This window comes from Nicotiana tabacum, chromosome 15, assembly GCF_000715075.1.
Source record: "Nicotiana tabacum cultivar K326 chromosome 15, ASM71507v2, whole genome shotgun sequence".
Lineage (NCBI taxonomy): Eukaryota > Viridiplantae > Streptophyta > Magnoliopsida > Solanales > Solanaceae > Nicotiana > Nicotiana tabacum.
In genome coordinates this window covers 25,031,402-25,056,944 of record NC_134094.1, presented here as the reverse complement: position 1 = coordinate 25,056,944, position 25,543 = coordinate 25,031,402, and the positions used below count along the sequence as shown (strand labels likewise).

Here is a 25,543-nt window from a genome sequence, read left to right as displayed (position 1 = left end):
TTACTTGGCCTAATTTATAGAAAAGTTTGAGGTAAAATCTTACTCAATCTCAAATTCTTAAATATTAGGAGTTCTACATAGATCAAATAAGAAAAACTTTAATTAAAAAAAAATTATTTGATTTTAAATTCCTAAATATTAGAAAAATAATTAATTACAATCTTGTCCAATATGAAAACTATATTTAAGGGGCAAAAAAGGCGAACGACATTTCGCTAAGAGATTTCGTGCTTTTAATATAGTATAGATGAAGCAAGCACTAGAACAAATTAAAGGAAGAACCACCGGATTGGATCAAACTCTTAAACATGATTAACACAATTATTTATTATTTAAGAATTTATAATTTTTTGTTAATCTTTATATTATAATGCAAATACATCTTTTGAATAATATATTTATTATTTTTAAAATTTTATTCACTAATACGATAACACGCGCAACGCGCGTACACTAAAACTAGTACTTAAATAATTGTGTGACTGTTTAATGATAAAATTTAGTGACTACTTGTGAAATTAACTAGTTTGCATACAAGAAATGGATCCACTTAAATTGGTGAAAATGCAACTTATTGTCAAAAGGATTCAGTATTTTCTTTGCTTTTATTTTAAGAAGTGATCACCCAGAGGAAAGAATGGAAAAGACAGATTCTTTTAATTTGAGATATATGATTTATTTTCTTAAAATATTTTTGAATTTTCATATCCTCATTCTGATATTATTTTTCTTCCTACCAAAAATATAAACTTTAAATAATGAGGTACGGGGAGGATGCATCACATCAGAGCCAGCAAGACACTAAGAAATCGTTTGGTAAGATGTATTAGGGGAAAATAATACTCCTATTTATTAACTTTGGTATTATTAATTCTTTATTTGAAAGTATTTTTCAACTTATGTATAACTAATACATGTATTAATTATAAACTCTATTTGGTATTATCCTATGTATTAGTAGCATAAGTAATATCATGGTATTTAATACATGGATAAGCATATATACACCCCTAGCAATGCATATTATTTTTAATACAACGAATTAAATAGTGAATAAAAATAATTTCAGCATAATTAATCCTTACAATACTAATCTCAACATTAGTAACATAACTTATTCAATACTATTCTTATATATCCTACCAAACTACCCTAAGTTCATTAGCATAAGTCAATTTTAATCCTTTAATGTGATTGTACCGTTCATTATCTGTTTCTGAACCAAAGGCAAAAGATGGATAAAACTCTTCTTATCGAAAGGACCTTGAAATTTGGACCAGAATTCGTGCACACAAAAGGATATTTGTCTTGGCAAGTCGTTTTCCTCAACTATGACTTTTCAGTAATGTTAGCGTGGTTTCAGTTGATATTTTCCTTCTTTGTATCAAAAGCAAAAGTAATTACAGGTCTTATGCTTTTTCTTTTTCAATTTTACTTAAAACAAGAGAGTAAGGAATAAAAGAAGAAGAAATATAAATATAAATATAAAAAGGGATGAAAAGGTTTTTTGAAATAAAATTGACACAAAGCAAGCAAGGATTGATGCGTACGATCGAGCACTTTCTTTTTTAAAACTAGAATTGATCGAGAAAGAGAAATAATATCACTCAAAAGTTATTTGGAAGGGCATGATACGATCCCCCGAAAACTTTAAGGTCGTAATACAAAAATTGGGATACGTATGAGGCGTTCTTATGGGAAAATTGTGTTGGTTGAATGAAGTGGTGTCATCCAACATCACTTCGTCAAAATATTAATAGAGTAGTATTGTCACGACCCAAAATCCGACTAGTCGTGATGGTACTTAACCCAACCCGCTAGATAAGTCAATTATCAACTATTCAATTCCAATCACAATTATTGAAGCAATTTAAGTAAAGAAAAATCTTAATCTTATACATTCCCCAAGAATTGGCAGTACAAATCATGAGCTTCTAAGAATAGAATTTACAAAACTGATATGAAATAATACATTATATGTTCGAAATGTACATGAACAGATTTTTATAAATCTAAGACTACCATGAAAAAGAGGCAGCTACAACCGGAACGCAGGTACATCTTCAGATCCAGCTCCCAACGAACACAGCAACATCAACAGCCAACATCTACACGCAAGGTGCAGAAGTGTAGTATGAGTACAACTGACCCCATGTATTTAATAAGTAACAAGCCTAACATTAGGTTGAAAGTAGTGACGAGCTTGTACCAAGGTCAGAGTCCAGCTTCCATAACCAACAATAGTTCATAACAATATAAAACAAGTAATACCCGAAGTAACTCAGAGATAAAATGCTCAATAAAATCATGATTTCTGAAAATAGTTCTGCCGTTCAAGTATATCATTGAAAATCCAAATCGTTCACCGAAATTGCCAAAAATATGAGTAAGTTTGAAAATAGTAATTTTTCCAAAAATCCTTTCAATAATAAATAAGATGTCTTATTTTCTTTCCAGACAGCCAGTGTAAAACAAATGCATCACTATGCCCATATATCAACATGTGTGAGAAATCATGAATGACGTGATACCGTACAACATGTGAAAAATGCATCTCTATGCCTGTATGTCAAATGTGCATGTCAATGCGATACACTCAGTGATGAAACCATATGCATACTCTCAGAGTATCATTTCACTCACTCATCTCAGTCACTCAGTCCTCCTAGTCACTCAATCCTCACAGTCACTCAGTCCTCCCAAATCGCTCGCCACTCGCCACTCGATACTTAGTAGGTACCTGCGCTCACTGGGGGTGTGTACAGACTCCGGAGGGACTCCTTCAGCCCAAGCGCTATAATTTGTACGGACAATTCACGTGTTGTAATAAAGCCTATAAGGTATGTTGCAGGCGGGCAGCCCCGATCCACATAATAATAAAGAATATAAAGTTAATATGGCCTGCTGTGGCGTGCAGCCCGATCCCATAATTATCCTCACAATCAGGCCCTCGGCCTCACTTAATCATCAATCTCTTCAGTCTCTCGGGCTCACAATGTCATGAAACTAGCCCAAAATGATGATATGATGAATCAATAAGTAGCAATAGAGACTGAGAAATGATATAAAATAAATGAACACGACTGAGTATGAAATTTTATTTTAAACAAATAATTCAAAATCAATATGACCTCTATGGGTCTCAATAATATTGGCACATAGCCTCAGCATGATTTTTAATATGATTCTCAACTCAATTTCCTTAACGCATAAAACTACATAGAAAATTCGAAGATTATGACTACAAAATTCTACGGAACCAAATACGTCACAATTTTTATAGTGCACGCCCGCCACCTAGCATGTGCGTCACCTCCCAACAATTCACATAATACATATATTCAGGGTTCATACCTTCAGTTCCAAGATTAGAAGAGTTACTTACCTCGAATAAGACGAATCCAATGTCGAGCAAGCTAAACAATGCTCCAGAAATTTTATTCTGCGCGTATCAACTTCCGAACGGCTCGAATCTAGCCACAATTAATTTGAATCAATCCATAAAATTATAGAAATTAATTTCATTTCAAAATACTAATATTTTCCACAAAAATTCGAAATTACACTCCAAAAATTGCTTGTGGGGCCCACGTCTCGAAAATCGATAACAGTTACAAAATTCGAAAACCCATTCAACCACGAGTCTAACCATACTAATTTTACCAAAATCCAACCTCAACTCAACCTCTAAACCCTCAAATCTTATTTTTAAATCCCCGATTTACACCTCAAAAACACGTAATCTAGTCGGATTATTCGATGATAATTCAATATTATGGAGTAGAAATGATCACAAGTGACTTACCTCAAGATTTCCCATGATTTCTCGCTCAAGAATCGCCCAACCCTAGCTTGAAATGCCCAAAAATAGAAAAAGCTCGGAACTCCTCCAATTTTATTCTGTCCAGGGCATGTCGCACCTGCGACCAGATTAACCACATCTGCGATCTCGCAGGTGCGACGAAATGTCTGCATCTGCGATCGCCCAAAATGCTCCCTCCGCTTCTGCGCGTTCCTTTTCGCACATGTGACCACTGCCCCTCTTCACGTCTGGTCACTTCTGCGATGGCTGGTGCGCACATGCGGCTTCGCACCTGCGATCAGACCTCCGCAGGTGCAAAGCTACCATAAGCAAAATTTTCAACAGTGGTTTTACGTCCGAATTTGATCCGTTAATCATCCGAAACTCACCCAAGGTCCCCGGGACCTCAACCAAATATACCAACAAGTCCTATAACATAACACGGACCTACTCGAGGCCTCAAATCAGATCAAACAACATTAAAAAAATGAATCACACATAGATTCAAGCCTAATGAACTCTGAAGCTTTCAAATTCTATATCTTGTGCTGAAACACATCAAATCGATCCGGAATGACTTCAAATTTTGCGCACAAGTCATAAATGACATAACGAAGCTATTCTAATTTTCAGGATCGGATTTCGACCCCGATATCAAAAAGTCAACTCCCCGGTCAAACTTCTCAAAAATTCAACTTTCGCCATTTCAAGCCTAATTCCACTACGGACCTCCAAATAATTTTTCGGACACGCTCCTAAGTCCAAAATCACCACACGGGGCTACTGAAAATCATCAGAATTCAAATCTGAGGTTGTTTACATATAAGTCGACATCCGGTCTTAAGCTTTCCATTATGAGACTAAGTGTCTCAATTCATTGCGAATCAATTCATTGCGAAATCTCTCCGGGTCCGAACTAACTAATCTGATAGGTCATAATACAACTATAAAGCATAATTGAAGTAGTAAATGGGGGAACAAGGCTGTAATACTCAAAATGATTGGTCGGCTTGTTACAAATATATATGATTTATGTTTCTAAACGAAAATACACAATAAACCGATGTGACATTGCCTGAAAAAATAATATTGCAAGGTAGACATTAACTTGAGATAGCAACTAAGAACTTAGAACAATATATATAGCTCTATTTCTTGTACAAAAATCAAACTATAATAAAATTGATATTGTTTGTACAAAATATGAGTGCTACATGCCATTCCGATTAACAATAACAACACGTGAAGGATTAATTATGTGCCACTTTGATGAACAGTATTAACATGTGAAGAATTAATTAATTTTAGACAATCGAAGCTGTAAGGAGTTATGTCTTCACGCCGTTCAATCCAAAAAGTCAATCAACTTTCGTAAAGATCGATTATGGAATACCTGAGATGTAATTTTCAATAGGCACAGTTCCTTAAATATACCAATATATTTCATTTAGATATGATTCGAATTAAGACATGTTCTAATTGAGCACCTGATCATATGATAAAGTATTTTTTCTAGAATTTTCGGCTCAAATTTTGGAAAAAGTTCTGCATGTGGTTTTTAAGTGCTTATTACTTGGATAAGTTAACCACTTACAAATATGTCACCTTCTTTAATTATACACATCAAATATAAGTCTTTGATAAAATAAACAAAAATAAGACAGTTAAAAAAGAATCCAACTAAATTAAAAAAAGACACCCACTCCATATTTTTTTTAAAACAAGAGTCATTTTCCCAAAATCTCCTCGGCAAGTGTCTAATAGGGAAATTTTATCATGTGTGCAGGTGTTCAATTGGAACAAGTCTTAATTTAAATATCAAAATGAAATATACTGGCAAGTTTATAGGACTGCCATTGTATTCCGTATTAAGAAGATATTTGTTTCGCTTAAAAAAATGTCTAAGCTAGGGGGTAATAGATTGCCCCCAAATTTAGATGTGTAATTGACATTTTGGACAAATTAAAAGATATTTATGTATTATTCCTATAAATAAACTTATTCGGCTCAAATTTTGGAAAAACGTTTTGCAAGTGGTTTTTAAGCGCTTATTACTTAGATAAGTTAACCACTTAAAAATATATCACCTTCTTTAATTATACACATCAAATATAAGTCTTTGATAAAATAAACAAAAACAAGACAATAAAAAAAGAACCCAATTAAATTAAAAAAGACACCCGCTCCATTTTTAAAAAAAAACAAGAGTCATTTTCCCAAAATCTCCTCAACAAGTGTTTAATATGGAAATTTTATCATGTGTGCAAGTATTCAATTGGAACAAGTCTTAATTTAAATATCAAAATGAAATATAATGACAAGTTTATAGGACTGCCGTTGTATTCCGTATTAAGAAGATATTTGTTTCGCTTAAAAAAAATGTCTAAGCTAGGGGGTAATAGATTACCTCCAAATTTAGATGTGTAATTGAAATTTTTGGACGAATTAAGAGATATTTATGTATTATTCCTATAAATAAACTTAAATGATATTTTTTTTGTAAAATAAAGAAAATATATCTAATCTAAGGAACCAAGTCAGCAAATTAGTTTGGGAACTTCTTGATAATTGTATACGTTAAAATAAAAAATATATATATATATATATATATATATATATATATATATATATATATATATATATATATATATATATATATATATTTATTTTATTTTAAAATATACGACTAAGGCTGACAAGTGGGTCGGTCCGGGCCCAGGACCGCGGGCCAAACAGGCTAAACAGGCCAGGACTGTTTGGTCTGGGTATATATGGGCCTGGGCTGGTTTCGTGGGCCGGTCCTATACTTTGGGCCCGCCAGGCCCGGGACCATTTGGCCTGCCAGGGACCGAGACCGGACCGGTCCCTTAGCGGGCCAAACGGTCCTAACGACTATATTTAAATATATATATATATATATATAGTCGTTGGGCTGTCAAAAATAGCCATTTAACCCCCAAACTTTGTTTTAATCCCAAACTTTTTATAATTATACTTTTTTCCTATTTTTAACTATAAATACCCCCTCATTCTTTCATGTTTCTTACAAAATCATCAATCTATCACAATCTCTCTCTAATTTTCTTCTATAATTGCTACTATTGCTTACTTTATTGTAACATGAAAGGACCAAAGTATGGTACTTTTTAACTGCTATAAATATGGGATGATGGAAGATCAAGTTTTAGCTCAACTTAGATTATAGTTTTAACTAATTTTCCACTCTTAGATATATTATCCTCTCTATTGGCTAGCTACACCAGTAGCATAGCTAAATATAATGTCGTTTAAAATCACAACAAAGAATTTGGCAGCTGGTGACCCCATTAGCCGTATTATAGTCACCAGCTGCCAAATTCTCTGTTGTGGTTTTAAGCGACATTATATTTAGCTATGCTACTGGTGTAGCTAGCCGATAGAGAGGAAAATATATCTAAGAGTAGAAAATTAGTTAAAACTGTAATCCGAGTTGAGCTAAAACTTGATCTTCCATCATCCCATCTTTATACTAGTTAAAAAGTATCATACTTTGGTCCTTTCATGTTACTACTAAGTATAGTATAGTATAGTATAGTATATATACTAAATGTATAATATATAAGCTATATATCGATATACTATATATACATCTTATATACTATATATATTCGATATTAAATATTGAATATTAAAATTTAGGATGTTAAATAAAATTTAGGTCACAATTCTATAATAAAATTTACAAAGCATTGCCTTAGATATTTTTTTTAACATCCTTTTGTCTCTAATATCTATTTAACTTTTTTTATTTTTAAAAATCTGTTGGGCCCACTTAGCCCATTTAGCCCGCGGGGCGGGACCAAACGGTCCTGGTGCCGGGCCGAGCGCTACAAAAAGATCACTTAGCCCGAGACCGTTTAGCCCGTTTAATTTGAGACTGGCTCGGGACCGAGATCATTTGGACCGGCCCACTTGGCCCGTTTAGGCCCGGGACCGGCCCACTTGCCACCCTAATACTACTATCAAAATCGAGCAAACGAGCACTTGTTTTAGATAATTTTTTCTACTATATTGATGAGAAATATCAATTCCTTTTTTCTTCACTTAATTAGGAAAGTGCACATATTAAAAATAACACTCGATTTATTTAATGTCTTTTCCTTAACGGTTTTTAGAAGCTTACAATTAGTGTTCTAAAAACTGTTTTGGGAAAAATGATTTTATGTGTTTTTTTTTGGTTAACTAAAGCGCTTCTTTTACGTGGTAGTAATTAACTTCGCTTTTTCCAAAAAAACAAAAAAAGGAGATTCTGCAGTGGTATAGTTGTCCTTTTCAGCCGGGCGTGCATTAACGGCATAAAGCTTCTCGAAAAGTTATCCAACCCCCTCCACAACCAGTTTTTGCAATTTACACTCCCAATATATGTGTTATTTGATATTTTATCCGATCTTTAATTTTTTGCCAATTAACACTTACCTCTTTATATTGTTAAAAATAAATATTTATAAAGTTAAGTTTTTCTCTAGTAGTATAATTCTCTTGAAAAGGTCAAAAATATTATCATCTCTTAGACAAAATCGACACGTAATAACGTTAGTATCTTTCTATTCAAATGAAGAGCAAAAATATAAAGTGTTTTTTTCGATTCGATTCAAGACTAAATCACGAGGAAGTAGTATCTCTTTAGGATCTACTCTAACATTCAGAAATTGATTAATAGGTAAAAATACATGTACATGATGCCCAACTTAACAGAGAGACTCAAGTCTTAATAACCCTGGGGCTAAGGGGTCGTTTGGTAAGAAGTATTAGAAAAATAACGCAATCATTAGCTTTGTGCATTCTTAAATAACTTATTTTGTACATTTTTTCAACCTATATATAACTAATACCATACTATTTGGAATTATCCTACGTATAATTAATACACAGTAAACCATGGTATTAGCAATGTAAGAGTTTTTAATACTTACATAAATATGATTAAAGATATAATTACCCCTTAAATCCCTCAAAACCTATTTTAAATACATTCCGCCATATTTTGTATATTTTTATATTGTAATATTATAATTAATTTTTCCTCTTTAGCATTTACTATAATCTAAATAATATCATATTTAATACCAAATTTGATTTTGAATTCGTTCAAAGTATAAATTGAAGTTTTCCTTATTTGTTAAAAATCTACCCATTTTTTAATAATTAGTATTTGTATTATATGTCATAGAAATTTAAAAAAATTCTTTATTAACGTTAATATTTCAATTAGTTTTCTCTTTTAATTTTTCTCCCCTGTAAAAGAATTTGGCTTTAGAGAGTAAAGAATGTGGAGAGTAATAAAAATAGTATACAAAGTTAAAGAATATGGATGGTATTTTTGTAAACAATCATTTTTTTAGAAATTATGCAATGCTTTAATACACAAAACCAAATATTAGATAAGAAATAATCTCATCATTACTAATATCAGCATTACTAGTACGCTCTATTTAGCACTATTCTTATACGTGCTACCAAACGATCTCTAAATGTATATTTGTGGGGTCGTTTCGTTCATGGGATAAAAAAATATAATAAGAAGACATTAAATACTCCATCTGGTTCTATTTACTTATAGCATTAGCCTTTTGCACATCTTAACAAAACGTTAATGATAAAGTTATTCTGTTAAATTACGCTTATTTATTCTTTGAGCTTTCACTATATTAGTATTGTATAGGCCAAAATCAGCCCTAAGGATATTTAGTGTAATATGACATTAAGGAAAGAGTCGATCGAGGTCGACCAGAAAGCAACAAGATTCATGGCCGAGATGTCAACCATGACCGAGGTCGAGCATTGTGTAAAGAACGGTAACGGCTAGTTTTCGAAATAGAATATTATTGAATATTCTCTCCACTTGTACTATTAGGGTTTGCTAGGGATATGTGTCAAATATATAAGGAAAAAAAAAAGAAAAGAAAGAGGGGCATGTAATATTCATTTGATAAGAACACTTTTCAGAAGAAGATCCTCTCTCTCTTGTATAAATATAAAGATTATATTTTTACCAAGATTCTTGCTCATATTATTCTAAACCTTTCCACCAGATCCAAGGATTGATCAAGCAAATCTTGGATCTATCTGTGATTCATCATTATTAGGAGAAACATTCGTCCAATCCATCCATTATTGGGTGAATCATTCCTCATATTTACTTAAATGTCATTTATTGTTATTTATTGCTAGTTACACATCCATTATTGCTCACACTTTAAGAATATTTTCTACTTATTATTACCAATCCTTTACAGGATTTGTCCCCATCTCCCAAACGTTTTCAAGATTTGCATATTGAGTTATTATATTTAACTAGATTTAACCCATGATTACTTAAATTTAATAGTTTAGCCGAAAATTAACTTTTTGGTCAAACAATTTAGCACTGTCTGCGGGGATTTTCTAGTTAAGTCTTTTAGTTTCGCCTAGATCTACAGTCGACACTAGTTACTAACGTAAAAAAAAAAATAAGAATCTTTTTCTCTCTGCATGCATAGGTCTAATATGGCATTTAACAGAGAAGAAAGAACGAGAATAATGAGTGACCTCCCAACCAACCTCATGAACATCATCCACGAAAGCTCTGAAGCAGTGGATGAGGACACGACGCCCAATGCCTCTCCTAGGCGAGGTGGATCACCCCCTCCCCGCTGCAACATCACAAAATCTCTTAGTAAGATAGTCTACACATCTGTGGGAGAGGAGGCACCACTAGCGATAAAGAAGCTCCTTGAGACCTGGCTAACTGATACACTGACCAGCGTCCTCCATAAGCCCGTTCGGGACGCGGCCGCAGAAAATGTGAGAACATGTGTTACGCCACCAGTGGACGAGCAATATGATCAACCTCCTCCTCCCACAACGACATGTAATACTCACGATGTTGTTAACAATACAGGTGACGACACTCTCACGGCCATTCTGAAAAGGATGGAGGAAATGAAAAATGAGAACAAGGCACTTCGGGACCAAATGAGAGAGCACTAAGAAAGGTTCGATAAAATACCGGGCGCTCCTAAGCTATTGCCGAAGAGAGATGACGGTCGGTCCATCGAGCAGTCGTACAGTGATAGTGCTGCCCCACATGCCATACCAAAGACCTTTAAAATACCACCCTATCTGAAAATATACGATCACACAACCGACCCCTAGGATCATGTGACCCATTACGTCACCGCCGTGAAAGGCAATGACCTCTCCAAGGAACACGTATCCTCCATTCTGCTAAAGAAATTCAGCAAAACCCTCACGAGAGGCGCATTAACCTGGTACTCGCAACTGCCGGCACATTCCATCGAACCCTTTGGAGAAATGGCCGATAAGTTCGTAACGGCCCATGTCTGGGCCAAGAAGGCCGATGCAAGAGTAAATGACATTTTTGGTATCAAACAGTCTCCGGGAGAGGTGTTGAGGGACTTCCTAGACCGTTTTAACCGAATAAGAATGACCTTACTCAATGTATCGGAAGGAATGGCGGTAGCAGCATTTCAAAACGGGCTGAGCAGAAATGGTTCAAAGATGGCAAGAAAATTATTAAGTCGACTTATGAAATATCCCCCAACGACTTTTGACGAAATACATAACGCACATTATGCCGAAGTCCGAGCAGACGAAGACAACCTCAATGGGCCGACCCATCGGCTGACCTCGATGCAAGCAGAATCCAGAAAAGATCGAAGAAATGATATCCGAAGAGACCCCGCGGCCTCACGATCAAATTGGGAACGACATCTCTCATACGTCAGAACCACCGCTGCGTCCTCATCCCGCCATGAAGAAGGCCCACCCCGATCAAGAACAAGGACTCACCGGAATGAGAAAGGTATGCCCCATTTATTATCCGCTCACAATTTTTGCGTGTCACATACAGTGGTAGTCTACGCCTTGGAGAAGCTCGGACCAAAGGTGAAGTGGCTATAAAAGATGAGGTCAGACCCGAATACCAAAAAATCAGATGCCCTCTGCGAGTTCCATCAAGAACGAGGACACAAAACCGAAGATTGCATCGCCCTAAGATATGAGGTCGTAAACATGCTGCGATAGGTATACCTCAAGGAATTGTTGAGCGATCGGGGAAGGACCATCTTTTCTAGGAGACGTGAACAACATCAAGGGCCTCCGAAACCGCCCTTGCCAGTCCGCACCATCCATATGATCATCGACGGCAGGGATGACGCTTCCATCAATAGTTTAAAGTTCACCACATCCCACAAGCTCAAACGGTCGATCACCCACGAGCAGTATGATGAACTCGAAGAAAGTATCATCTTCGATAAGTCAGATAACGACGGTTTGGCTTTCCCTCACTATGATGCTCTCGTTATCACTTTACAAATTTTAGATACTGATGTAAGACGGATTATGGTAGACGATAGGAGAGGCGCGTGTATTATCCATCCTCGAATACTCATACAAATGAAACTCGAGGACAAGATAGTGCCACGCTGCATCACACTAACAGGCTTTAACAATGCAGTTGAGCGAACATCCGGCGAAATCACACTCCCCGTCTTAGCGGGTGGCGTCACTCTGGAAACCACATTCCACATCATGGACCAGGATATGACATATAACGGCATAATAGGGAAACCATAGATACACACCATGAGAGTCATCCCCTCCAGCTTGTATCAAGTCATCAAACTCCCAACTCTATGGGGAATATTCAGTATACGAGGGGAGCAACGCACATCCCAGGACTGCTACCACATCGCCCTAGACTGCACAACCACCCAACAAATAAAGAATAAAGAAAAAGAGGCATAACAATCAACAGGGTTGAGGTCAGTATGTGATGATAGCGTGGACGTCATCAGAGACCTTGATATGGTCGAGGCCGTAGGATCGACCATAGAGGACCTTGACCCCGTTCAATTAGACAGAAATGACCACAGCAAGAAAGCTTACATCGGCTGCAAACTTTAGGAACCGAGTAAGTTTCATGAATTTTTAACTACTAATGCGGACTTGTTTTCTTTTAGCCATGCAGATATGCTAGGTATCCCAAAGGAAATCGCCACTCACAAATTGAACGTCGATCCACTCTACCCCCCGGTGAGGCAGTTTAGGCGTAAGTTCAACTCCGTAATTAATGATGCAGTATGCGAAGAAGTGGAAAAATTATTGGAAAATGGCTCCATCAAAGAGTTGAAGTGCCCCCAATGGGTCGCCAACATAGTCATGGTGAAAAAGAAGAACAACAAGTGGCGGATGTGCGTAGATTTCACTGACCTGAACAAAGCTTGCACCAAGGATTTATTTCCATTACCTCATATCGACCAACTCATCGACGCAACAGCCGAGCACGAGATAATAAGTTTCTTGGATGCCTACTCGGGCTATAATCAGATGCTCATGGAGGAAGAGGACCAGGAAAAGACCACCTTCATCACCCACTAGGGGACGTACTGCTACAGGGTCATGCCCTTCGGTCTGGAAAATGCGGGGGCAACTTACTAAAGGTTGGTGACGAAGATGTTTAAAGACCAACTCGGTAAAATGATGGAAGTCTACATCGACTACATGATGGTCAAATCCAAAAGGAAAGAAGATCACATCGACCACTTGAGAGAAGCCTTCGGTATACTCACGCAATACGGTATGAAATTAAACCCCAAAAAATGTGCATTCGGCGTGGCCTCAGGAAAATTCTTGGGTTTCCTAGTGTCCCAGTGAGGTATCGAGGTCAACCCCGACCAAATCAAAGCTATCGAAGGGATACCAGAGCACTTGACCACCAAAAAACATGTCCAGAGGTTGACTGACCGTATCGCCGCCCTTTCGAGGTTCATTTCACGATCCTCCGATAGGTTCCATAAGTTCTTCGGCGTACTCAAAAAGGAGAACGACCTCCAATGGACCTTTGAGTGCGTCCAAGCCCTGAAGGAGTTAAAGGTGTACTTTTCCTCGCCACCGTTGATTTCAAAACCAAAACCGGGACAACCACTCCTCGTCTTTCTCGCCATGTCCGAAGTAGCTGTGAGTGCAGTCCTGGTCCAAGAAAATAAAGGTATGCAATCTCCCATCTATTATATTAGCAAAACACTAGTCGATGCCGAGACAAGATAACCCCATCTTGAAAAATTGGCTCTTGACTTAGTCATAGCTTCACGAAAGCTTAGACCGTATTTCCAATGCCCCTACCTCGGTCGTCACGACTTTCCCTTTAAGAAGCATTTTACATAAATTCGAGCTATCGGGCATGTTGTCAAATGGGCCATCGAATTAAGCGAGCACGATATTACATATTGGCCGCGAACGGCGATAAAGTCACAGGTCCTCGCAGACTTCGTCGATGACTTCAGTGCAAAAATAATGCCCGAAGTCAAAAAAGAAGCCGTCCACGCTTATCCACAAACACAAGACCTCTAGGTCCTGTACACCGATGGCGCGTCTAACAAATTGGGATCTGGGCTGGGAATCGTACTCTAAGTCCCAACAGGCGAAGTGATTCGCCAGTCCATAAGATGCTCGGACATGACTAACAACGAGGCTGAGTATGAGGCCGTAATTACAGGACTAAGACTAGCACTCAAATACGAGGCGAAAGAGCTAAGATTGCGCTGCGATTCTCAACTTGTGGTCAACCAAGTCACACAGACTTTCCAAATCAAGGAGAAAAGGTTACAAAAGTACCAGACCGAAATCTAAAAGCTACTACCCGAGTTCGACGAATGTCAACTCAACCAGATCCCCCGAGCACAGAACACCGAGGCGGACGACCTCGCTAAATTAGCCGCAGCCACCAAAAACATTACAACTAGAGAAAGGAATGTGGTCCACCTCCTCAACGCGTCGATATATCAAATCGAGGTAAGAACCATAAACCTGACTTGGGACTGGTGCAATCATATTATTACATATTTGCAGGACGACGTACTCCCCAACGATAAAAAAAAGGCCAAGAAGCTGCGAATGCAAGCAGCTAGATACATCATCATTTATAAAGACCTGTACAAAAAGACATATGGCGGCCCTCTGGCGAAATGCTTAGGCCCAAATCAGACGCGACGCGTCCTTGAAGAAGTACACGAAGGCCACTGTTGATGTCACTCCGGCAATCGAGCTTTAGTCAGTGCCTCATACGGGCAGGGTATTACTGGCCCACCATGAAAAAGGAGGCCGTAGATTTCGTTAAAAAATACGAGCAATTCCAAAAATGCGCCCCAATGATCCACCAAGCAGGCTAACACCTACATTCAGTAACTTCCCTTTGGTCGTTCATCAAATGGGGAATGGACATCGTGGGCCTCCTCATGGCAGGACCAGGTAACATACGATTTCTCTTCATTTTAACTTACTATTTCTCTAAATGGGTGGAAGTAGGAGTATTCGCCCAAATACGCAAACATGAAGTGATCACCTTCATATGGAAAAACATCATATGTCGTTTCGGTCTCCCCAAAGAAATCAGCTGCGACAACGGACCCCAATTTGCAGGAAAGAATGTCGCTAACTTTTTTGAAAAATGGAACATCAAAAGAATACCCTCAACGCCTTACCACCCCGCGGGCAACGGGCAAGCGGAATCCTCCAACAATTCAATACTGAACATCATGAAGAAGAAACTCGAAGACGCCAAGGGACTGTGGACGAAAATATTACCATAAGTACTCTAGGCGTACCGAACGACGCCAAAGACGAGCACAAGAGAAATGCCATACTCGTTAGTCTATGGGGCTGATGCAGTAATACCGGTCAAGGTTGGGGAGCCCAGCCTAAGATACTCCCTCGAAAGCATACCCAGAACGATGACAATAGAATGCAGGAACTTGACAAAGTCGAGTAACGAAGAAATATGGCCTACGTGAGAATGATCGCCCAAAAGCAACAAGCAGAACACTATTATAACAAAAAAGCAAAAATCAGTCCACTCAAAGTCGGGGACTACGTGCTTAAAACTAAAACACAAACAAGCAAAGACCCGTGGGAAGGCAAACTAGGAACAAACTGGGACGACCCCTACAAAATCACGGCAACAGTAAACAAAGGGTCATTCACACTAGAAACAATGGAAGGAAAGCGACTACCAAACAATTGGAATATTACACACCTCAAGTACTTCAACTTTTAAAGGATGGTATCCCCAAAGTCATACTCTTTTTCCCTCACTCGAGTTTTGTCCCAAATAGGTTTTCTCAAGGAGGTTTTTAACGAGGTGATGACGGGGATACTTCAGGATTGAAGTGCACACAGACGAAGGCACTGAACAACTAGTTCATTGCTCGACCTCTCAATACTTTTCCAATTCGACCAATGAAGGGACTAGATAGATTAGGACTGGGACTGAAATGCCATCCAGAGCCCGAAAAATATGTAAATCTCTCCCAAGTATATGAACAAAGCACAAATACATGAAGTTTATTTCTGTTCTCCCTAAGCATAGGTTACATTCGACCTCGTTTGAATTAACACCTATATCGGCCCTCAGCTATAACTAAGTGCAGGTTATATTCGACCTCGTTCGAATTATTGCCTATATCGGCCCTCGGCCATAACTAAGTGCATGTTATATTCGATCTTGTTCGAATTAATGCTTATATAGGCCCTCGGCCATAACTAAGCGCAGGTTACATTCGACCTCGTTCGAATTAACGCCTATAGGCTATATTTGACCTCATTCGAATCAACACCTATTTGTCCCTCGGCCATAACTAAATATAGGTTATATTCGACCCCGTTTGAATCAACACCTAATCTACCATAAATAAACATGTGATGTGTTTGACCTCGTTCAAACCAACACCTACTGGCCCTCGGCCACAATCAAACCTAGGTTTTGTTTCAACCTCGTTCAACCTACTTGAACAAAGTTATTATGACTAAGGCAACCAAGCAACAAAATCAAAAAAACATACAAACCCGAACGAAAGAAAAAGAATCAGGTACGAGTAACAGAACTAGCATTTCATACTTAGAATATTTTTTACAAAGGCTCGAAAACAGGCCCACAAAAAATACACAAGTCTGCGGCTAAAAAAAAAGAAGGAAATGAAAAACAACTAATCGCCGCCTGGCCCAGCAACGCCATAAGCTTGATCGCCTAGGACATCTCTATCTGCCTCTTCGCCATCACCATCGCCAGGGGGATACTCATCCTCATACCAGGTGTCCTGTTCAATTTGATCCACGCCCGCATCCTCCTCAGCGTCACCGGCCTCCGGTGTAGCAGGATCATAACCACAAGCAACCCGAGCTCTACATGCCTTAACACGAGCATCCTCGAAGTCATCTTCTGAAATAGTTCCCCCCAATCAGATCTTTAAATATATCCAGCTGGGCCTCGGCGTGAATTCATTCCTCGTACAAATACCGCGGAACATCGGGAAAAGCAGAAGTACGGGAAGAAGATGGCCGAGCCAATAATTGTGCCTTCTCGGCCTCAAGAGAAGCAACTCGATCACAAAGGTCTGAAGCCTCTTTTTCCAGCTCCCCTATCCGTTCATCAAGCCGCTCATCTCTGAGCCTGGCTGTCTTCAGAGAACTCTCCCGCTCAGAACGAAGAATGCGGATCACGATCTCTAAAGCCTCCGCTTTCCTCGTAGCCTCTAATAGGGCCAATTACACCTTCTCTAAATTCGCTGCCTTCTCAGCGACCTCGCCACTCAGAGCGTCCGCTTTGAGTTGACACTCCTCGAGCTCGGCGCGCAATGAGACCACTTGGGCTTGAAGATCGACACATTGGGCCTCGACCCCATTGCTCACCTTAAGCTCTTCTTCTTTTTCCCTTGAAGCCCCCTCGAGAATGCTGCATTTTCTGATGACTCTTACCAACTCGTCGTCATTCTCCTTCAGTTCATCTGGGAGAGCCTGAAAATTGCCGCTCTCATCGAACCGTTTGTAGATCTCGCGGTGCTTGTTATGTTATTCACAATATTTCTGCTCCATCTTCTGAAAAATAACCTTACGCCTCTTCTCTCGTCGGGCGCTCTCGATCTCCAAAATCACAGTTTGAAATAAAGAGAAACAGAAAACGAAGAGTAAGAACGAAATTTTGAACTCGACATACAAAAATGAAAAAGAATCAGAAAACTTATCCTAAGAGCGAGGCCGACTATGCTCTTAGATAAAGTGGCATCCTTCAGCTTTTCAAGGGTTTTACCCTCCATATATAGCCAACCATATTTACTAATCCCTGCATAATTAAAAGGGATCTTTACACATATAGCCATCCATATTTACTGTTTACTTTTTCTAACCATATACATAATTATAGATATATAATACATAGAATATGCATATATTATACCTCCAGTGGCTATTTTTAGTTTAAATGGTTGGATAAGCTGCTACTTGGGTTAATTCTTCTAATTAAAATCTTGCATAACTAATTCCTATATTACTAATACATGCATAACTCTATCAGTAACCAATGGTATGATGAATAATCAAAAATAATCCTGAGATAAAAATTTAGTATCACTATATATTTCTTTTTTTTAATAAGTGTTTCTTTTTTTTAATAAGTGTCACTCTATCAATTGTTGGTTACCAAATCTCGGAATTATCCCAGGGTTACAAATAGAATCGGGATAATTTATACTTTATCTGTAAAAGGATGAAATAATAATACCATAAAGGATAAAATAATAAAATAATAATTCTAAAATTAATACCATATATTATCACACCGTCAATAAGAAATAATATAAGAATTATGCGACTAAAGTGTACAAAGGTCTCCTTGTAAACAAAAAGAAAAAAAAAAGAAGGAAAGAAAGGATTACCACACCATTCTCCCCTCTCCTCTCCCCAACCAGGCTGGTTTCTGTCAACAGAGTCCCCTACTACTACTAATCTACAAACAGAGACACTTTTACTTTCTCTCTTCTGTCACTTTTCTCTCTCATATTATCTCTTTTTTCCTGCAGACATTTCAAAGATTGGACGACAACTTCATCAGTGTATTCAGTACACACACACACACACTCTACCTCCCCCCACCCCCAACCCACCAAGTATATATCATCTATACACAGAGAGAAAAAGCTGCAGAAATCTTTGAGATTTGTGTCTATGGTTGTAGAGTTACTCGGTGAGTAACTAAGAGGCTATCATAGGGGAAGTTAATTCAAAGGCGGCTACAAATTTAAGACTCAACCAATTTTCTCTGCATGTGGGGTTGGTTTAATTTTTAGTCTTTTTTTTTTGCATAAAATGGTAGAGTATCAAAATCATGAATGTGATTATTATGGGAATTGAAATTGTGTTTATTGTTTTGGCTCAAGGGTCGAGGTAGTTGTGGGAACAAAATCAAGATGATGCTCTGTTAGTGATCAGTTTGTTTTTTTCTGCTTGTTTTGGAGTTTAGAATATGCTTCTTCTCTGCAAATATTCTTCTTCTATAAACTCATAAAAATGAAACCTTTTAGAATTTCTTGGATTAGTTAGTTGTGTCTAAAGTTGGAGTCTTTTAGCAGAGATTTTTAGTTTTATTTGTTGAGGAGAAAGAATATGAAGTTCATGAAGTTGGGATCAAAACCTGATACATTTCAAGATCAAGGGAAAGGTGTAAGGTAAATATATGTATGGTTTATTACATTCTTGTTTTATTTTGCAAATGTACTTAGAATTTCTCTTCCCTTCTACTGATATCCACTGGTTTTTGTTGCTTCGGTTTCTTCTGTTCTTGATAATTTCTTGTTGTATATCCTATTCTTCTTCTCCATACAATTGCAGGGCTTTACTCACTTTTTTATCCCTCTTTTTTGCGTCTCTCTCTCTATGTATTTTTCCTCTCTCTCTATGTACTTTTTCTCTCTAGTGTAACTTCTATATACTAAGGGCTCGGATGAATAAGGATAATTAATCTTGAGGTTAAATTTGAGATGAGTATACCATACGTTTGTTTGGGATAATATTGCTGTATACTAATCTCGGGATTAGTTTAAGTGTTATTTTATCCCTATATAGGAGGGTGAGATAACTATCTCGCAATAACTAATCCTGAAATACCTTGTTTTCCAACCAAACGACCCAGCGGCGCAAAAGAAATTTTTACACACTCTTCAAATAAACTAAATGCATTTAACTATCCATAAAAGTCTGATTAGTAACCCGGAAGATGAGAAAGATTATCTGTTACAAAAGTTAAAATTATATATTTATGACTTATACAGTAATTTTTTGTAAGTTAAATTGGTAAAAACTTACAATATTATGCATGACAGCAAGGTAACCCCTTTTGATTTCCGTACTCTTTTTTTTCTTTGGTGGAATTTGCTTATTTTAATTTTTTATAGAAAAAATTAGTACTATTATTATCTGGCTTTATCTTTCATCTGTTATTTGGAACTGAGCACCATATCTTATGCAGTGTGTTTTCCACTTCTTGCACATGTTACAGACCAGTTTTGGAGATTGCTTTGCAAAAAAATAGAGACAGCTATTAAAAATACTGGATTTCTTTTTTCTAATAAATATTTTAGAAGTTGTGGGTACAAGAATCTAACTTAATACTTCTAATGCTGTTTCTAACCTTGAAAGCAGACAATTTTTGTTTGTTTATTTATTTTATTTTTTTATATTGGTGCCCCTTTCATTTGGCTATTTAAGAGTTTATTATTACCTTTTTAAGAATTTTGATGGTGGTTTGTATGAGCACATTCAAAAAGTGGTCTTAAATCTACTTTCTGCGCTTGATTATTAGGTGGTCCAATATTTACTACTCATATATAGTAATGGACTTGGTGGGGTCAATAATCTCCAATTATTTGAATTCATCTAAATTTTGTTTACATTTTTTAAAATTATATTTAATCTACCTACTATTTGACATACAATACCTGGACTATAGTCTGTTATAAAATGACGGAACCAAAATGGAAAAAGATTTAGGTTATATACATTGATGGTGCAAATGAGTTTTACTCTATTAGTGCATTTTAGCCCGTTATAACGAGTTATTTAGTTGGTCTTTTTTGTTACTTATTTATTAATTAGGATTACCAGAGATGCTTACGTGTTGTTATAAGTCAAGTCGCCTTAATTTGATGTTGTAAAAAGATTATATACTGTCATTGCACAAAAGTTAAACATGTGATTCCGTGATTATGTTTTACAATAAACTTTTTAAGTTAACACAAAGCTAAAATTATATTATTGAGGTGCAGTTAATTAATATACATTTTGTTCTGGTTTTTGTAAAGGATTATGAAAATATTTTCTATTGATATTCAAGGAACTTCAGTTGTACATTACTTATAAAGTTTAAGGAAAAGCTGTCTATCACATGGATCTCTGATCTCTTTTTCTTAAAAAAAGATTTTAACTTAACTTTCTGTGCACTTAACTGAAGGGGAGCCTTAGCGTAACTTGTAAAGTTGCCGCCATGTGACTTGGAGGTTACGGGTTCGAGCCGTGGAAATAAACTCTTGCAAAAATGCAGGGTAAAGCTGCGTATAATAGACTCTTGTGGTCCGCCCCTTCCTCGGACTTTGCGTGGAGCTTAGTGCACCGGGTTACCCTTTTTGCTGTGCACACTTAACTACTGGCAGAAAATTCTTGTTTTGTTCGTTAATTTCTCCCATTTAGATAACTTAAGTAACAGAAATTTTAACCACAAAACAGATAAAAGAGATATGATTAATTAAAGCTGAATAAAGCATAGTTAAAATTCTTAACTTCTCTTCACTGAAAATTGCTGCTCTTACTGAATGCCGCCTTCATCATACTTATGTTGATAATCCACTTCTTTTTTGTTCTCCCTTTATCTGTGGAGAATATTGTGTTGTTTCTTTCAGTTACTTGCTGTACTCTGATCACATTCTTATGTAGTATATGAATTTTGATCAACTGATGTAGGTACGTGTCATCCGAGCTGGCAACAGATGTTACCGTCGTTATTGGTGAAGTGAAGTTTTATCTTCACAAGGTAACTTGATCTTTCATGCCAATGGAATATTGATACGACATCCATTAAATTATACTGTGTATTTAACATGTCCACCAGTCGGTCTGTAATATAATCTAGTATGGAAAAAACATTTGGACTCAATTTGTCTGTAGAGTGCTTATCCTGTCTATGTTCTTCTAGAATTCAAGTTTCATTGTCATCTGTACTTTAGTCTAGATATGCAAAAAGCATTTTGATCAGTTTAGTTGTCGCATGCTTATCCTACTAGCCTATTTGGAGAGAGAGAATACTTATCCTCTTTATGTTCTTGCTGTTGGTAGTCAGCGACGGAGCTATTATGTATTTAATGGTTCGGCCGAACCCAGTAACTTTGGTCTAAACTTTATATTATCTTAAGAAATTCATTAAATATGTACAAATTTTTAATTTAGAACCTAGTAACTTTAAAGTACTGAATCCCGAACCCAATAACTTCAAAATCAGGCTCCGCTTCTGTCTGTAGTGGAATACATGTGCCCATCAAGTGTTATAATAAGATTGTAGTTCGTAAAACCATTTGACACACATGCTGAGCAGCTCTCTCCCCATCCCAGAGCTTAGAGACTTATAAGGGAATGTGTGATGTCCAGAAGAGCTTAATGGGAATGAAACGGAGGGAGAAGGATCGAACTTGCATAAAATTTAGGAGTAAGTATGTTAACGATGAGCTGTGTTCTTAAATTGAATATAATGGTACGATTGGTCGAGCCGCGCTACACCTTAAGTTCAAAGAAGCTTGGTGCTTGAACTTGAAAGTGAAGTACATTCGATGTTCTAGGAGAGCCTAAAGGGAATGAAACAGGAGGAAAGGACTTAACTTGCCTAAAATCTGTAGGAGCAATGGTGATGTCATCTAAAAAGGGTACTTGATTGTTATTCTTCAAATATGTTCAATTGAATTGAGAGAAGGTAACAAGCAGAACTTGTTTGCTGCTGTTCCTCAGTGATCTTGAGCTACGGATAGTGAACATGTAGAACTAGATTATTTATGTAGAAGAGAAAATATTTCTAGTTTGATGAATTTGCCATGTGTTTCGGTTTCATCTTGTTTCTTTGTGAACTGCAATTGTTTATGGAAGACCTTTAGACTAAATTAACTCCTTGAGATTACCAAATCTTTCCTCGCACATCCATTTAGGAGACTTGTTTGCTAAGTTGTTCTTGACATAACAATACAAGCTATCTCCAAACCTTTACAGTTTATACTGATTTTGTCATCTGAGTCTGTATTTGGTTTACAGTTTACACTGATTTTGCTTTGTCAGTTTCCTCTGTTGTCCAAGAGCAACAGGCTGCAAAGGCTTGTTTCAAAAGCAAATGAAGAGGATTCTGATGAAATCCAATTAGTTGATTTTCCTGGTGGACCTAAAGCTTTTGAGATATGCGCCAAATTTTGCTACGGAATGACAGTAACTCTCAATCCTTACAATGTTGTTGCTGCACGTTGTGCGGCTGAGTACCTTGAGATGACTGAAGATGTTGACCGAGGAAACCTTATCTTCAAAATCGAGGTATTCCTCAATTCCAGTGTTTTCCGCAGCTGGAAAGATTCGATCATTGTTTTACAAACCACCAAATCTCTTCTACCGTGGTCTGAAGATCTGAAGGTGGTCGGGAGATGTATAGATTCTATTGCATCCAAAACTTCCATGGATCCGTCGACTATTGCATGGTCCTACACTTACAACAGAAAAGTGGCAGTCTTAGATAAGATCACAGAAGTTGGGATAAAATTCCCTGTAAACCTTGAATCTGTGCCAAAGGATTGGTGGGTTGAAGATATATGCGAACTTGAGATAGATATTTACAAGCGAGTTATGATTGCGGTTAAATCCAAGGGAAGAATGGATGGTAGTGTTATTGGCGAGGCGTTAAGAACTTATGCAATGAGATGGTTGCCTGATACTATTGAAGCTTTGGTATCTGAAGTTCACAGTAGGAGGAACAAGTCCTTGTTAGAAACAATAATCTGCTTATTGCCTTCTGACAAGGGCGTTACTTGTTCGTGTAGCTTCTTGCTTAAGTTATTGAAAGTCGCTATTCTTGTGGGAGCAGATGATTCATCAAGGGAAGATCTTATAAGAAGTATCAGCTTAAAGTTGGACGAGGCTTCCGTCAATGATCTTTTGATTCCATCAAGGTCTACTCAAACTACTGTTTACGATGTTGAACTAGTGAAGTGCCTAGTTGACCAATTCATGGCTCGTGAAAGAAGCAGTCGGGATAAGAACATTTCTGCGAAGAAAACCAATGATTTCGTCTTGGGGCATGGATCATGGTTGAAAGTCGGTAAATTAGTTGATGGCTATCTTGCAGAAATTGCTCGTGATCCAAACGTCAGTCTCTCGAGTTTCATTGAACTGTTGCAATCCGTTCCAGACTCAGCAAGACCGATCCATGATGCATTATATGGGGCAATTGATATCTATCTGCAGGTTATTTATTTATTTTCCATAAGTTCTCCAAGTCCTTAATGTGGTCCAAAGTTTTCGGAAGTCTCTCATTCGGTTGAACCTAAACCTACGTTGCTCGGATCCTCCTATTAAGTTGCACACCCATATCGGATCCACCAAAATGCCAAAACTTTGTAGGATCCGACACACAACCTTCATCATATTTAGAGGATCCGAGCAACAAAGACCTAAACAACACAGGGGCGAAGCTAGAGACGAAAATACGGGTTCAGCCGAACATAGTAACTTTTGTACCAACTCTGTATTTAATTTAAGAAATTCATTTACTATATACAAATTATTAATTTAGAACTCAGTAATTTAAAATGGCTAGAATCCTGAACCAATAAGCTTCAAATCTTAACTTTGCCTATGAAACAACACTTCTTCACATTACTGTGTTCCAATCTCATATTGGACCTACACAGCTATCTAATATAAGGAAGCATTGGCCTTTGCCAATGTATACATACAAGGAAAAATGTATACATGCGCGATTTTTGAAGCTTATTATGTACTAATGGCTTCTCTTCACCGCAGGAGCACTCAAGTTTGACAAAAGCTGAGAAAAAGCATTTATGCGGCCTAATGGATGTGAGGAAATTAACAATGGATGCATCTATGCATGCAGCACAAAATGAACGGCTGCCTCTCCGGACTGTTGTTCGAGTCCTCTTCTTTGAGCAAATTAGAGCAGCTGCTGGAGTTCAAGCCTTAAACAACAGAAACAGCGATGCCTTAGATTCCACTAGGAAGACTGAAGAATATTGGCAGAAAACATTGCCAGAAAAGCACAATGTATCGAAACCATCGAAGGTAAGAGATGAAAGTCCTCAAAAGAACATGAAGTTGGTAAAAAAGGGTAGCAAAAACAGAAGTAGTGGTGCACAATTGCTGCCTTCAAGATCAAGGAGGATATTTGACAAGCTGTTTGTTGTTGGTAAGGTCTCTGGTAACGTCGAAAACCGGAGCTCTGAGACATCTGGTAGTTCTCAAAGTCCAACTTCAATGATTATTCAAGGAGAAATTAAGTCTTGTGGTTCATCTTCAAGAAACAGGAGGTACTCAATTTCATAAGAAATCCTTGTAGATTCATGTAGTCTTAGATCTTGTGTGTAAGAATCCAATTTGTGTAAACAAGTGGTAAGCTTCTAGTTGCAGTCGTTAAGGTGTTATAATCATCATAATAGTAGTGAAGAGCTTTGCTACATAACATATATGCTTTCTCCTCTTGTGATATCTTTTAGTTAGTTTCACTCATCATGTTAATTAATTTTAATTTCTTGAAGATTTTTTATAATAACCATCTGGTATCCGGAATTCACTTGTCAGATTGACAGGAGCGGAGCCACAGTGCCGCTTACAGGTTCGGCC

The 25,543-nt window shown here is 37.3% G+C and overlaps 1 protein-coding gene across 1 annotated transcript; it reads left to right on the top strand.

Moving 5' to 3' along the window:
* Window positions 1–18,507: 18,507 nt before the first annotated feature.
* LOC107798581 (phototropic-responsive NPH3 family protein NPY1-like) lies at window positions 18,508–25,384 on the top strand. The gene is made up of 4 exons (XM_016621590.2): window positions 18,508–19,338; window positions 21,626–21,695; window positions 22,982–24,151; window positions 24,710–25,384. The coding sequence occupies exons 1-4, from the start codon at window positions 19,277–19,279 to the stop codon at window positions 25,244–25,246; spliced, it is 1,839 nt and encodes a 612-aa protein (XP_016477076.1). The 5' UTR covers window positions 18,508–19,276; the 3' UTR covers window positions 25,247–25,384.
* The last annotated feature ends 159 nt before the right edge of the window (window positions 25,385–25,543 follow it).

Bases quoted from the DNA above. Each gene is read 5' to 3' on its own strand.
- LOC107798581 (XM_016621590.2), top strand. From the start codon at position 19,277: ATGAAGTTCATGAAGTTGGGATCAAAACCTGATACATTTCAAGATCAA. The intron at 21,696-22,981 runs GTAACTTGATCT...TTGCTTTGTCAG, and splicing joins TGAAGTTTTATCTTCACAAG to TTTCCTCTGTTGTCCAAGAG. The intron at 24,152-24,709 runs GTTATTTATTTA...TCTTCACCGCAG, and splicing joins CAATTGATATCTATCTGCAG to GAGCACTCAAGTTTGACAAA.